Source organism: Elgaria multicarinata, chromosome 8 (genome assembly GCF_023053635.1).
Source record: "Elgaria multicarinata webbii isolate HBS135686 ecotype San Diego chromosome 8, rElgMul1.1.pri, whole genome shotgun sequence".
NCBI lineage: Eukaryota > Metazoa > Chordata > Lepidosauria > Squamata > Anguidae > Elgaria > Elgaria multicarinata.
Window position 1 is genome coordinate 56,957,985 of NC_086178.1, and position 14,635 is coordinate 56,972,619.

At 44.1% G+C, this 14,635-nt stretch overlaps 1 protein-coding gene across 1 annotated transcript; it reads right to left on the reverse strand.

Annotated features, from left to right (window-relative positions):
* Positions 1-1,175: 1,175 nt before the first annotated feature.
* On the reverse strand, positions 1,176-14,610 carry DPCD (deleted in primary ciliary dyskinesia homolog (mouse)). Its single transcript, XM_063132546.1, has 6 exons — positions 14,514-14,610; positions 13,378-13,458; positions 11,748-11,872; positions 9,890-10,023; positions 1,994-2,096; positions 1,176-1,352 (listed from the first exon to the last, which is right to left on the reverse strand). The coding sequence occupies exons 1-6, from the start codon at positions 14,575-14,577 to the stop codon at positions 1,248-1,250; spliced, it is 612 nt and encodes a 203-aa protein (XP_062988616.1). The 5' UTR covers positions 14,578-14,610; the 3' UTR covers positions 1,176-1,247.
* Positions 14,611-14,635: the final 25 nt, after the last annotated feature.

Below are 14,635 nucleotides of genomic sequence, written 5' to 3' on the forward strand. Positions count from 1 at the left end.
TACAAAGAAAAATTTAGGGGGAAACTAACAGGACAACTCCCCACCTCCCAACAGCTCAGTGGCGGCAGAACACTGAGTCTTTATAGGGGAGAAAGAACTGAAAATTTGATGGAGTAGAATGGAGTACACTATAGTATCATGGAGGAAGGAAATCTCTCTCTCTCTCTCTCTCGTTTTTAAATAAACAGCTGACACCTCAAATTATGGTGCAAATGAGTGTACGCTGTGAGATATAACAGTAAAGAAGATCATACTTTAAAATGATCCTTCATGTTTGTTTCAGAACAGGAAGGTTTGTCTGCAGTTTTAGGGGCAAACCAAGGAAAATTCTTCTGAGCAGGTGCTGGATTGGGTTCACACAACTTGACAATCCACCCTCAAGGTTGAGTGTAGTTTGTCATTGAACTGTGGATCGTTGCTGTGTTATGTAAACCCAGCCATGCCAACAAAACATCGTTTGTTAACCATGAACAACTCACAAAGAGAACCCATGGTTTGTTGTTGGGTTGCGAACTGTGGTTTGTTTGTGGTTAACAAACCATGGTGTGTTACCCATGCCTGAGGTCAAATAACACAACTCAAGATTCAATGACAAACCATACCCAACCTTGAGTGTGGATTGGTGTGTTGTGAGAACCCAGCTACTGTATTTACGTCTACATAAGAAATTCAAATTCAAATATAATTCCAAACAACTTAAGAAAATGCATCGTATTTGGCTTTTGGGCTTGCCTTGATATCAATTTAAAATGCTATGGAGTGCAGGAGAGAAGTGTAATTGTGGCCAGTCATCATCATCATCATCATAAAATTTTTACTTCTAACCCGCCTCTCCATCCTGATCGAGGCGGGGAACAACAAGTATAAAATACATAAAACATTAATCAAAACACAGTATACATTGTTAAAACTTCCTAAAAAAAATATCCTATGAGCCACCATTTCCCATCACATTCTTGAAGACAAGAAACTTGGCAAGCCTCAAGACCCTTTTCAGGCTCTTTAAGGAATCCAGATATAAAAGTACTTGTGGATGATTTTGCTCACCAAGAAGTGCAGACTGGTGCTTCTCACTTGGGTTCAGCGCCAGCAGGCTGCTGGGGAGCTTTAATACATCTGTGGGGAAATTCTCCTGTCAGGATATACTAAGTTCACTAAGGTCAAACAAATTCGCATCAGTTCAATGCATTTATTTGTTACAGAAAAGTAGCAAAATATGTACAGACAAGACATTCTGCGACTGTTGCCTATTGCGTCTTGCACTCCCCATCTCCATTATTTGCTGCCTTTATCTTCTTTAGCTCCTTTTGCAGCTCCTCCTCTGCAACCAGAATCTCTGTTGGCTTCTGATACTATGGAAAAGAAAATCATCTGAATATACCTCTAGCAAAAACAGAGCCACCATTAATACAGTGCCTTATTTTCAAAAGAGGCCAGTAAACAAGGTAAAAAGAATAGGCAAACTCACTGGACTGCTATGAAATTCTCACTCGCATTGTCTTTTGAGCTGCCCAAGATTCAATGAAACATTGAGCATAAGTCTGTATCTCAATGCACATTATCATTTCTGTACTCTAGTCTTGCCTTATTTTTAACCTCAGTTAAACCTGCTGGACTGGACTGTATCCAAAAGTAAACAGTGTACTTAGCTTTGCTGGTTCATTGTATTCCCCCCTCATATATTCTAGGAGTCTGGATTTCTACACTGAACACCACAGTTTGAGGAAAGATTTGAAGTTCAAAAAGGTGATTGCTGGTGGCAAGGTGAAACTGTATGGAGCATATGGAGTTCTATCACTGAAACTCTGAAGCCGAAATAGCACCAATAAGTCTATTTTCCCCCCCTGCTAGGCCTCAAGAGCCTTATCAGTATAGTTCTAAATTTGTAATTTTTCAGTCTTAGGCAAGGGGCTGTTTTTCTGTTTATGTCTTTCTCCAGTTTTTACAAAGACAGCTGGGAGAAGTGATGTGTCAGTGTTGATGAATTACCTACCGTGATGATCAATGTGTTGTTGGCATGAGTGAAGCTCAGAGCAGTGCTCTCCATGGGCAGCTGGAACCGGTCTAGGTCAGGAATGGAGAACTTCTTGTAATACCTGAAGGCAAGCATAAGAGAAAACGTGAAGAAAGGACCAATTCCTGCAGTGGTTTAGTGAAATGATAATTTATAAAGATTTAATTCTAGACAATCCCCCCAATATATACTTTTATATTAGAGAAACAGCTTGAAAGTTTATTATGCCTTCATATTCTATCTGAGGTATAGTCTATCTCAGCCATCAATGGTTCCAAGGCTTGGATGCTGAGCACTTTCCAAAAGGGTTATGAGATTTAGAGAACAATCCTATGGCACCTAGATAGTGCCTGGGGATCATAGGATTGCTTGGTTTACTATGTCCGAGATCAAAGATAGGACTCCGACCTCAGAGCCAGTAAACCATGCTCCCCACCCCCTCCCCCTCAGAGATGGCCTGGAGATGGGGGAAAGGGGGCAGTCCTGGGGCAGGGGAGGAGACTGGGGAAGTCATAGATTCATAGAATAGTAGGGGCCTATAAGGCCATTGAGTCCAACCCCCTGCTCAATGCCTCAGCTACCTCACGCAGCTTCCTATGTTCACCCATCTAGCAAAAATGCAGGGCAGCCGGAGAATGGAAGCAAGGCTCGCCTCTGGCCAATGGCTGCCTTGCATTAGGATAATCAGCAGCCTCTGAGTTCAGAGGCTTCCGGCTCTCAACATAGGATTGCACCCTTACATCATTTTTTAAAAAATTCTGATTGAATTAAGGAATTCCTCTGGTTATCCGAGCAGCAGATTGTAAAGTTTTTGTTTTTATTACAAGGATGCCCCTTAAGATGGTGCCTGGTGCAACAGAGCGCATCATCTAAAAATGAACCAAGCATGCTTTTTTTTTCTTTAGAATTTCTGATATGCACATTTAAACAATTATTTTATTTTGATTAATCAACTGAGATTTGTACTACCAATTGACATTACATTTCTTAGTTGGATAACTGCTGTACAACAATGCTGGGTGCCTGGTTCGGTCCCTTGGCTCACCTGGGGAAAAAAGGTAGGGAAAGAACCCTAACGGCTTGAATGCTAGCTTAGTGTTGATCACCTGGAGTCTGCACTGCTTCATACACCTTCATTATATCCATCAGACACTTGTCTGAACAATCTATTTTCTGCCAACCCTAACTTAACCAAGCTGGAAGAACATTATTCTTATTACCCACCTCCACCGCCAGCATTGCTGCCATTTAGCTCCTTTGTTACTTGGAGCTCTTCCCTTGTGAAATTCTCTCCATCTCTGACATGTTTCTGGTACTCCAAACTGAACAGGAGAATTTATTTCCTGGTGTCAGACCCATGAGCAATCCTTCTCCATTAAGCTAGTTTTGCTTGGAGGTTGACTGCTTGAACTGCTGCTGCACAAAACACGAACCCTTTATTTTCCAAGCCTTCACGAAAAACGCATACAAAGGCTAACCCAGCCCTGGCTGCTTTGCTTGCTCAGGAGGAATGTAACCGCAGGGCTCAGAGCCTTCTGCGTGTATTTGGGAAAGGTGGCAGACATGGATAATAATGGGGGTGTCAAAGGTTAAACAGCAAAGATTAGATGAACACAAAGACATGTTAAGGAAGTGTTAACTTCTTACTGATTGAGACAATAAAAAACAGGTCCCAAAAGAAGCCCAGTGTTTCAAAGAGCCTTGGGAGCCCTCACTGGGAACACCAACTTTGCCCCCCACCCCACCCTTCCCCAGGGCTGAAGCAGTGGGAAAAATACCTGGGGTCTGGTCTCCAACTGAAATCTCTGAAAGATCAAAGGAAAACAGATCTGCCACTTTGCCCCCTTTCCAGTGTAATGTTAACTGCTACCTCGCCCTGCCATAATTGAATCTGCTGTGGCCAAGGAGGCTTTGCCTGTTTGTTTGGAAAGTTTGCTTTAATGGATTTGTTTTACAGCAAGAGGGCTGGAGCAAATCCCACTTGAGCAGCCTTTTGCTGTGGCTGGAGGGGACAACAATGAATGAGCTGGAGCGGGTGGCAATATTTTCTTTTTAAGGTTCCTTGGGGCGGCTCTGTGTTCTGGCAGAGCTCCTGTGCCTTTAACAGCTGTGTAGCAACGTTTCAGTAGGTTCAGCTTTCCCGTTGTTGCATCTCCATACCTGGAAAAGTTTCATCTGTTGAGTTTCTGTCTGTCATGCAGCTGTTAAAGGCATCAAGGCATCCCCTCCCCTAAAACCCCACCTGAGTACAGGCAAGGAACCATTATTAACCATGGCCACAAGAACTGGCATGGAGGGCTGATACTTAGCTTAAACGAAAGCCTAGTTTCAGTAAAAGTACTAAGAGCAGAATAATTGTATAGAAGACCTAATACAAACACACACCGCTCTCTATAAAAACTATGCCACTAGCAAGGGCAGGGAATCTGAACTCAAGTTATTTTCTTCTCCCCATCCACCTGCTTTTCACTCCAAGAGACCATCACAGTAGTACCAATAAAAAAAGAGCTACCATAAAAACAGGGCATATGATAAAAGTAGAAACAGACATAGAAATCAACGAGAAGGTAGAAAGAGACTGTTGTGACAGCCATCTCTAGCCCCTGAAACTTTTGAAGTAGAAAGAACCTGCATTCTAAAAATTATTTGTGTGTGTGTGTATTGGAACTTGGCAGGCCTTGCTGGAGGGGGAATCCTTGTAAGGAAGGCGTCACAAAAAAGGGCTACCACTATAGGAGTGAGCCTATCTTGCATCTGAAGGTAGTGTGATTTGGAACAGGCTCTCTCCTGAAAATCACAAACGACAGAGAGGCAGGAGATACTCCTTAAGAGTTACCTTTTAAGGTCAAGATGCAGATGCCGAGTCAATGTTTCCTAATCCAATGTTCTAAAGGTCAACACACCATAGGAACCTGGAATGTAAGATCTATGAGCCAGGGCAAATTGGACGTGGTTATTGGCGAGATGTCAAGATTAAATATAGATATATTGGGTGTCAGCGAACTGAAATGGACCGGAATGGGCCACTTCACATCAGATCAGCACCAGATCTACTACTGTGGACAAGAGGATCACAGAAGAAACGGAGTAGCCTTCATGATTAATAACAAAGTGGCTAAAGCAGTGCTTGGATACAATCCAAAAAATGACAGAATGATCTCAATTCGAATTCAGGGTAAGCCATTTAACATCACAGTGATCCAAATATATGCCCCAACCACAGATGCTGAAGAAGCAGAAGTAGATCAGTTCTATGAGGATCTGCAGCACCTACTGGATAACACACCAAAAAGAGATGTTATTTTCGTTACAGGAGACTGGAACGCTAAGGTGGGCAGTCAAATGACATCTGGAATTACAGGTATGCATGGTCTAGGAGAACAAAATGAAGCGGGACATAGGCTGATAGAATTCTGCCAGGACAACTCACTGTGCATAACAAACACTCTCTTCCAACAACCAAAAAGACGGCTTTATACATGGACTTCACCAGATGGCCGACACCGAAATCAGATTGACTACATCCTTTGCAGCCAAAGGTGGCGGACATCTATACAGACAGTAAAAACAAGACCTGGAGCTGATTGTAGTTCAGATCACGAACTTCTTATTGCACAATTTAGAATCAAACTAAAGAGAATAGGGAAGACCCACAGATCAGTTAGATATGAGCTCACTAATATTCCTAATGAATATGCAGTGGAAGTGAAGAACAGATTTAAGGGACTAGATTTAGTAGATAGGGTCCCGGAAGAACTATGGACAGAAGTTCGCAACATTGTCCAAGAGGTGGCAACAAAAAACGTCCCAAAGAAAAAGAAAACCAAGAAGGCAAGATGGCTGTCTGCTGAGACACTGGAAGTAGCCCAAAAAAGAAGGAAAGCAAAAAGCAACAGTGATAGGGGGAGATATGCCCAATTAAATGCAAAATTCCAGAGGTTAGCCAGAAGAGATAAGGAATTATTTTTAAACAAGCAATGTGCGGAAGTGGAAGAAGACAATAGAATAGGAAGGACAAGAGACCTCTTCCAGAAAATTAGAAACATCGGAGGTAAATTCCAGGCAAAAATGGGTATGATCAAAAACAAAGATGGCAAGGACCTAACAGAAACAGAAGAGATCAAGAAAAGGTGGCAAGAATATACGGAAGATCTGTATAGGAAGGATAATAATATCGGGGATAGCTCAGACGGTGTGGTCAGTGAGTTAGAGCCAGACATCCTGAAGAGTGAGGTCAAATGGGCCTTAAGAAGCATTGCTAATAACAAGGCAGCAGGAGACGACGGTATCCCAGCTGAACTGTTTAAAATATTGCAAGATGATGCTGTCAAGGTGATGCATGCCATATGCCAGCAAATCTGGAAAACACAAGAATGGCCATCAGACTGGAAAAAATCAACTTATATCCCCATACCAAAAAAGGGAAACACTAAAGAATGTTCCAACTATCGGAGAGTGGCACTTATTTCACATGCCAGCAAGGTAATGCTCAAGATCCTGCAAGGTAGACTCCAGCAATTCATGGAGCGAGAATTGCCAGATGTACAAGCTGAGTTTAGAAAAGGCAGAGGAACTAGAGACCAAATTGCCAATATCCCCTGGATAATGGAGAAAGCCAGGGAGTTCCAGAAAAACATCTATTTCTGTTTTATCGACTATTCTAAAGCCTTTGACTGTGTGGATCATAACAAACTGTGGCAAGTTCTTGGTGGTATGGGGATACCAAGTCATCTTGTCTGCCTCCTGAGGAATCTGTATAACGAACAAGTAGCAACGGTAAGAACAGACCATGGAACAACGGACTGGTTTAAGATTGGGAAAGGAGTACGGCAGGGTTGTATACTCTCACCTTACCTATTCAACTTGTATGCAGAACACATCATGCGAAGTGCTGGGCTTGACGAATCCAAGGCTGGAGTTAAAATCGCAGGAAGAAACATTAACAACCTCAGATATGCAGATGACACCACTTTGATGGCTGAAAGCGAGGAGGAGCTGAGGAGCCTTATGACAAAGGTGAAAGAAGAAAGTGCAAAAGCCGGGTTGCAGTTAAACCTCAAAAAAACCAAGATTATGGCAACTAGCTTGATTGATAACTGGCAAATAGAGGGAGAAAACGTGGAGGCAGTGACAGACTTTGTATTTCTGGGCGCAAAGATTACTGCAGACGCTGACTGCAGCCAGGAAATCAGAAGACGTTTACTTCTTGGGAGGAGAGCAATGACTAATCTTGACAAAATAGTTAAGAGCAGAGACACCACACTGACAACAAAGGTCCACATAGTTAAAGCAATGGTATTCCCCGTAGTAACCTATGGCTGCGAGAGCTGGACCATAAGGAAGGCTGAGCGAAGGAAGATAGATGCTTTTGAACTGTGGTGTTGGAGGAAAATTCTGAGAGTGCCTTGGACTGCAAGAAGATCAAACCAGTCCATATTCCAGGAAATAAAGCCAGACTGCTCACTTGAGGGAATGGTATTAAAGGCAAAACTGAAGTACTTTGGCCACATAATGAGAAGACAGGATACCCTGGAGAAGAGGCTGATGCTAGGGAAAGTGGAAGGCAAAAGGAAGAGGGGCCGACCAAGGGCAAGATGGATGGATGATATTCTGGAGGTGACAGACTTGACCTTGGGGAAGCTGGGGGTGGCGACAGCCGACAGAAAGCTCTGGCGTGGGCTGGTCCATGAAGTCACGAAGAGTCGGAAACGACTGAACGAATAAACAACAACCCATTACACACCTTGATGTTAAATTGGGGACATTCAATCCTGCACACAATCAAGGGTGGTTCATTTTAAGATATTGCTAATGTGTGTCGTGCCTCACCATACTGTTCTTGATGGCATAGATGCAAAAGGCACAAAGATCTTCTTGCCTCTCAAAATGCACCGAAATTGGAATGTGTTGCTGTGCCAGACGATTATTGCTCTAGCCTTAGGATTGCTCCTCAGATTTGATTTCCTATCTTATCATATAAACGGCCCTCCAGGATCAGAACAAGGCTCCATCCATTTCCAACAGTGGCCATCCAGAGCATACAGGTATGGGAGCCATGTTTGTTTTACTAAAAGAGAACTCTTTTGCAAAAATAAGTGAATGAGATCTAGACTTGTTCAAACACTTTTGGGATTTTGAGTGTGCAATGCAAGACTACTTCAGATTTGCTTTTCCCCAAGTACAACTGAGGTGCCTGCCCTTGCTAAGGCAATGATGCAGTTCCAAAAGATGGCTAGCACATTAAAACTTGTAGTGCATGCTGTACATGCCAGGGAACAAACTAGCATAGATATAACCTAGAAGTTTAAAATAAACATTTGGAATAGTTCATCCACAGGAATCAATGATGGTAAAGCACAAAGAATGCCAAACATATGTCCTGTCATCTTCCACAGGCTTCAAGCTTTCCGACATTTCTTTTGGAGCTATAAAATACTACTGACTACCTTTACAAAGCTTGCCCACATTGTCTTGAGAAGTTAATGACCCACAGGACTATCCTACTCTATTATTTGCATGTTCTTGAAAGGCAGAGTTACCAATACACCAATTCCCTCCCCTGCTCCTTGTTGAGCTTGTCAGCGCCCCTTTCCAAATACACAACAATTTGATTCTGTGCAGAGTTATGCTCTTTTAAGCCCAATGAGTGCAACGGGCATCAGAGGAATTGTTGTGCCTAGATGTGTCAATCTTGAAAAAACACACAGAAAAATGGGGGTGGGGGGACGACCCAGAAAAATCCACACATACCCTGCAAATCTCTAGGGGGGGAAATAGGATTTAAAAATATATATATTCTGGTTCCCCCACTCCCACTGCTGCCATTTCCCTCAGAACTTCACATCTGTAGTTGGGTCATTAGAACAGCACTTCAAGATCTGCCCATGGCTAGACCAGCATCCTGTTACCAGCACTGGCAGGCAACCCACAAGCAGGGCGTGAAAGAAAGAGCCCTTCCTGCCAGGAGCGCCTGATGACTCTAGCGCCATCCCTGTATCCCTTCTAAATTCAGAGGTTCTGTTTAGCTATCATAACCAATAGTTGCTTTTAGATCTATCCCCCGTAAATTTGTTTAACCCCTGCTTTGAAAGACATCCAAGCCAGTGACCGCCAACCCATTTTGCGACAACAAATTCCACAAGTTATTTATGTGTCGTGAGAAGAAGTACTTTTATGTAGTCCAGCAATTTACTGGCAATCAATTTCATGGGCTGACCTTTAGACCAGTGTTAGGGGAGTAACTGCGAGATTCTTCAGAAAGCTGAGGATATTCAAGGGCTGCTCAAATCAACAAGTACTTAAGCATCTCCATACCTATCAAGAGGAGGCCACTGAGCAGCAGGGACCTGGTCCTGCACCTGCCAATTGCAGCCAGAGAGCAAAGATGCAAAGTGGGAAGACCCACAGGGTTAATGTAGTCTGGCCTTCATTGTGAAGTGTTTGACAAGTCCTGACCATATCCCTAGTCCTTTACTGTCACTGATTAATAGTGCTCTTTGCCCTCGGAAGAACTTTAGCTAGCCTTCACATAAAAATGGCCAAAGAGAAAAGGGTAGCTCTTTGCCAACAGCACCACCTCTAGGTGATTATCAGGGATTGCACAAAACTGGATTCAGACTTTGAGCCAGAAAGGAAAATCAAATGCTATTTGTTCCATGGCAGTGTATTTCTCCCAACTTCCTCTGCATCAAAAATTGGGAGTGAGAAATGGATTTGCTTCAATTTGTAACTTGATACTGTCAACTAGAAAGGAGAGAAGTGGTAGAACTTTGCAATAAGGTGTATATACTGTTGACTCCTGAATCTGGGTCTTAATCTGAGTTTGCAACCTACGCTAACTTAATCACACCAAGAGTGAACTTCATGCTTACTGACTTCTTGTTTGTTGTGCGGACCACACAGCAGCGCTGATCCTTCTCCACTGAAACACTGTAAACATTCTTAGGATATGGCAGGTTCCGGATCCGCCACTGGAAACTGTTCTTTGTGTCGTTTCGCATAAAGACAGGCTAGAGGAAAGGCACACGTAAATCAGGCTGGTGACATGGATAGGAACTGTATGCAGCTTTCCATGAGTGGCGTAAATGAGGGTTCCTGACTTTGAACATTCAGGTGCTTGTTCTTGTTTCTATGATTCAAGTCACAGTATAGAGGCGTGTTGTGATTCCAAGCCCTCCCACTGATGCGAGACAATAAAGATGTTTGCTGTGTAATCCACAAAGCTTTATCCAACAAACACCTCTTCACATCTAAAGGTGGTGTGAATGCTAGGAGCTATCCTCTAAGGCAAATTTGGCTAACAAAGCTAGGTAGTTGCCTTCAACTAAAGCAGGACTATTACCTCAATCCAACAGGCACTTTAGCTCAGGAAGGGTCTTTTGGAAAGAGCCTTTTGTGAGCTGCTACTCCAAGAGACCACTTCCCACCTCTCTCAACAACACTTGTTTGACCCTGTGGCAGACTCTGGGATCTGTCAACTCTGATGTCCCCTCCCCATCACACAGAAGCAAGTTCTCAGGAGTAGGGGCGGGGAATGGTCTTTGAGCAGTCTGCATTCTCTGCAATAATCTCATGGGAAGATTCATCCTTGACTCCTGAAGAGTGAGTCTTGGAACATCTCCACCCCTGCTTCCTGTGTTGGCTAACAAATCCCTGATTCTTCTTCAGATTCTGAGTCCAATTGACTCCGAAACTCCTTCCCCCCATACTAGGGAGAACAGGACTGATCCTGACAAGGCTAGAGTCTCTTGGTTTCTGCTCCCTCCCATGTACTTATATTTCTTCATATTTATCATGGATTCTATAGGTGGGAATGTTGCCAGTCATTATATTTCAAGGCATCCAGAGATCTATCCAGGATACACAGATGTAGAGTAGTGGGTGGAAGAGAAGGCTATAATGGATTCAGATTACACAAAATGCCACTCCTCTTTAAGCCAAGCTTTCTTCATTTCGGAAGTGTAATTAGTTTCTACTCTTGTTAAACAATTGCGAGTCAGAAATCCTTGTAGGTCTATTGTAAATCATCTGGAGATCTACCAATAGTGGCAGAGCACATGACTTGTATGCAGAAGGTGCCAAGTCCTGTCTTCTTCAGATAAATGGTCTTGTGAACAGATTCAGTGGGCAGCTGCCAGTCCGATACTGTGGGACACCTTGCTCCCTCTCAAGAGGTTGTTTACCAGTTGGTGAAGACCTTTCTATTCTGCTAGGCTTTTGCCTTCTAAGCGTTGTTTTTGTTTAAAGGTTGTTCTATATATGGTCTCTGCCTCTGTATTTTCATTTTCATTATATGTTATTGTATTTTTAACTGAATGCATGATTTTATATTGTACTGTGGTTTTAAATTATTATGTGCTGCTCAGAGTGGAGCATGAGCACCTGGGCAGAATATACATTTTAAAATAAATAAATAAATAGGCAATATTGCGATAGATGGACCAATGATCTGACTTGGTATAACACAGCTTCATATGTTTATACCATGAATCAAGTTATAGGACTGGTTCGCCAAGGAGTCATTATTTGAGGTTTCTCAGCCCAGGAATGACCATGAGAAACAAAACTTGTGTGTTCTCCTTTCTCTGCTCCCAAAATCATGACATCCCAAACCCTGAATTTCAACTCATCTTATTGAAGAAGCCAGATTGTAACCTCAGAATTCGTACCAGGAAGCTCCAGAAAATGAGTCTCATCCAAATTTGAGATGTGACTGCTCTAGACAAGAACTTACATTGGTGCTGCTCTCCTTTATGAGCTCACGATCCGCTGCTCCTGGCAATGGCAAGTGTGGCTCTCCTACTTCAACCTGCCAACTGCCACAAGCACCCAGAGCATTCTTCTCTCTCCATTTTCTCACTGCAGAGAAAGGAAAGGGGGAAATTAAAGCACCACTTTGACTGGTTCTTTCAGGAAAGCAATAAATTTGCAGGTCAAATTTATCTCAATAACTCTGATGAAAATGAGCTCTAGTAGGCAGTGATGTGGGATTTCTTGAAATATTTGAATCTGAAAAATGCCCAGTGCTCCAAATCAAGTGAGATCTGATTTAGCAAGTTTGGGTTGTTGTGTACTTTTGGTTCTATTTATCCCCACTGCCCCAATTATGCCCCTCCCTGTATTTGGAAAGAAAAAGATAGACTTAAGCCTTCTTCATGCATTAATCACATGAAGGGGGTCTAAGCGTTTAAAGAAGCAGCAGGTTCCTACCCCTATCTCTGCCATTGCACAGGTCTCCAGCCTTGCCCTTGATGTCCATATGGGCCTAGGGAGTCAAGCCACCTTGGGTTGGGCCACAGTGTGTTCCGGGTTCCAACTTCGTCAAAGGTCCATGTGCATAAGATTTCCTGAGTCAGATGACCGCACTCAAGGCCTGGATCACACTGAGGCCAGAGAGCAAGGCCAGCATGATCAGGGGTCCAACTGCCATGGATGTCTATGCAGCTCCCCCAGCTCAGACAGCCACACTCAATGTGTGGCTATCAGAGGCTAGGGGAGAGAGCCATGTAACCTCGGGGGTGAGGCCAGTAGTGTGGCCCCACTGCCCCTTTGAACATATGGATGCCCTTCACACAATGAATGCATGAAGGGGGCTATTGTGTTTCTGTAGTGTAATTTAATACCTAATCAAATTCCTTGGAAGAATCACAACTGCTTAATTTTACTATTATTGTATCTATTCATTCCTGTACTCATTAGTTTTTATGAAAATGCTTTTTTAGAAAGGGGAAAATCTCCATGGAAAAATTTAGTAGCAGGAAATGTGTAATACAACAACATATTCTAGAAGAGCAGCCTTTTCCATGATGCTGTCAAGTACACATTACCTCCTAACACAAGGGGAATTTTATTCTGCCTCTCCTGTGGTGGAAATATTATCATGTGAATGGGTAACCCGAGTCACAGTTGCCCTCATTTGAAACCACGCTGTAATTAAAGGCATCTAAACATAAGAGGAACCATGCTGAATCAGATCAAAGGCCTATCTAGTCCAGTATTCTGTTCTCACAGTAACCAACCAGCTGCCTATGGGAAGCCCACAAGGAGGACATGAGTGAAATCGCACCTTTCCACTCATGTTCCCCAGCAACTGGTATATAGCCTCCAATGCAGGAGGGTAATATATAATCATCATGACTAGTAGCCATTGATAGCCTTATTATCCCTGAATGGGGCCTGGAGCAATTGTGAGATTGGAGCTCTTTCTGCCATGGTCAACACAAAACATTTGATTTACAATATGTGTAGCAATAACACAGGGCAAAGTTGGTATTTGTGACCAGCCTGTACAATGTGGCATTAATAACAAGTCAAATTCCAATTACCAATATTAAACTCCAAACAGAGAAAGGGGACTGGCTTACCAAGCAATTGATTAGTCTTCACGTCATACTCCTCTGCCATCTCCTTCCCACTGTCAAAGAGGTAATGAATTTTTCGCTTGCCTAAACAGAGCACAAGGCAAGTAAGTCCACAGAAATGATGCAGAACACGGTTAGGCAACCTGGTTCCCTCCAGACATCTTGGACTACAACTCACAAGAGCCATGCTGGATCAGACCAAGGGTCCATCTGGTCCAGCACTCTGTTCACACAGTGGCCAACGAGCTGTCGCAGTGCAACAGCACCCTTCCACCAGCCCCAGTCACCATGGCAAGGGATTATGGGAGTTGCAGACCAGCACAACTGGAGGATACTAGGTTACCTACTCCTAATGCAGAGGAACGTTCCCGGCCCACAATGCCCCCCACCCATGTTCACCCTCCCCGTGCTTGGCTGGAGACCACAAAGTAAGGGCATCTGTTATTGTGGATTTTGTAGCACGCCCCACCCACCCCGCCTCCTCCACCATCCCAAAACATACAACCCGATTCCATGGGCATGCTTTGTCGGAAATAAACACCGTTTTAAATGGGGCTGACTCCAAACTTCCCAAGTGTACCCAAGAGTGCTGCCCGACACATTCCAGTCCTATTGACATTTGGAATAACGTTCCGCGGACGGAGTTCATCTTTGTATATATTTACGGGGTTTACACCCCGCCCTTCAGCTGGTTCGTAGAGGGGTGGGCTTCAATGGGGCGGACTCCCAAGTAAGCTTACATAGGATTGCAGCCTCAATCGTGCAGGGACGAGTGTACACTAGCGCTTTCACCGCGACCAAGCATTTCACGCAGTCTTCCCCGTCCTGGTGCCCTCCAGATGGTTTGCAGTAAAACTCCCATCAATTCTGACCATTGATTGGGCTTGCTGGTTGGAGATGATGGGAGTTGTAGTCAGAGACATCCGGAGGGCACCAGATTGGGGCAGGCTGATGTCCACAGTCGACCGTCTCGTATGGCCGGAAAGGCACCGCCATCTCTTGGTCGTCGCGGAAGCCGTCCCTTCCCCCGCCCGGTAACCTTCCCCATCCCGTCAGGATCGTGGCCTCCCTCCCTTGCCCCCCGCCCCCGGAGGAGAGCCGCGATTGGCAAAGGCGACGACCGGCTCGCTTTCAATTACCATCCCCGAGCAGGGCGGTCTTCCGCGCTGCGCGCAGCTGCTCCGGCCAGCTCGGCCCAGCCATGATGCCGCTGGACACATTTCCAAGGCAACAGTCACACACTTCCGTCTCTGCTGGCCTG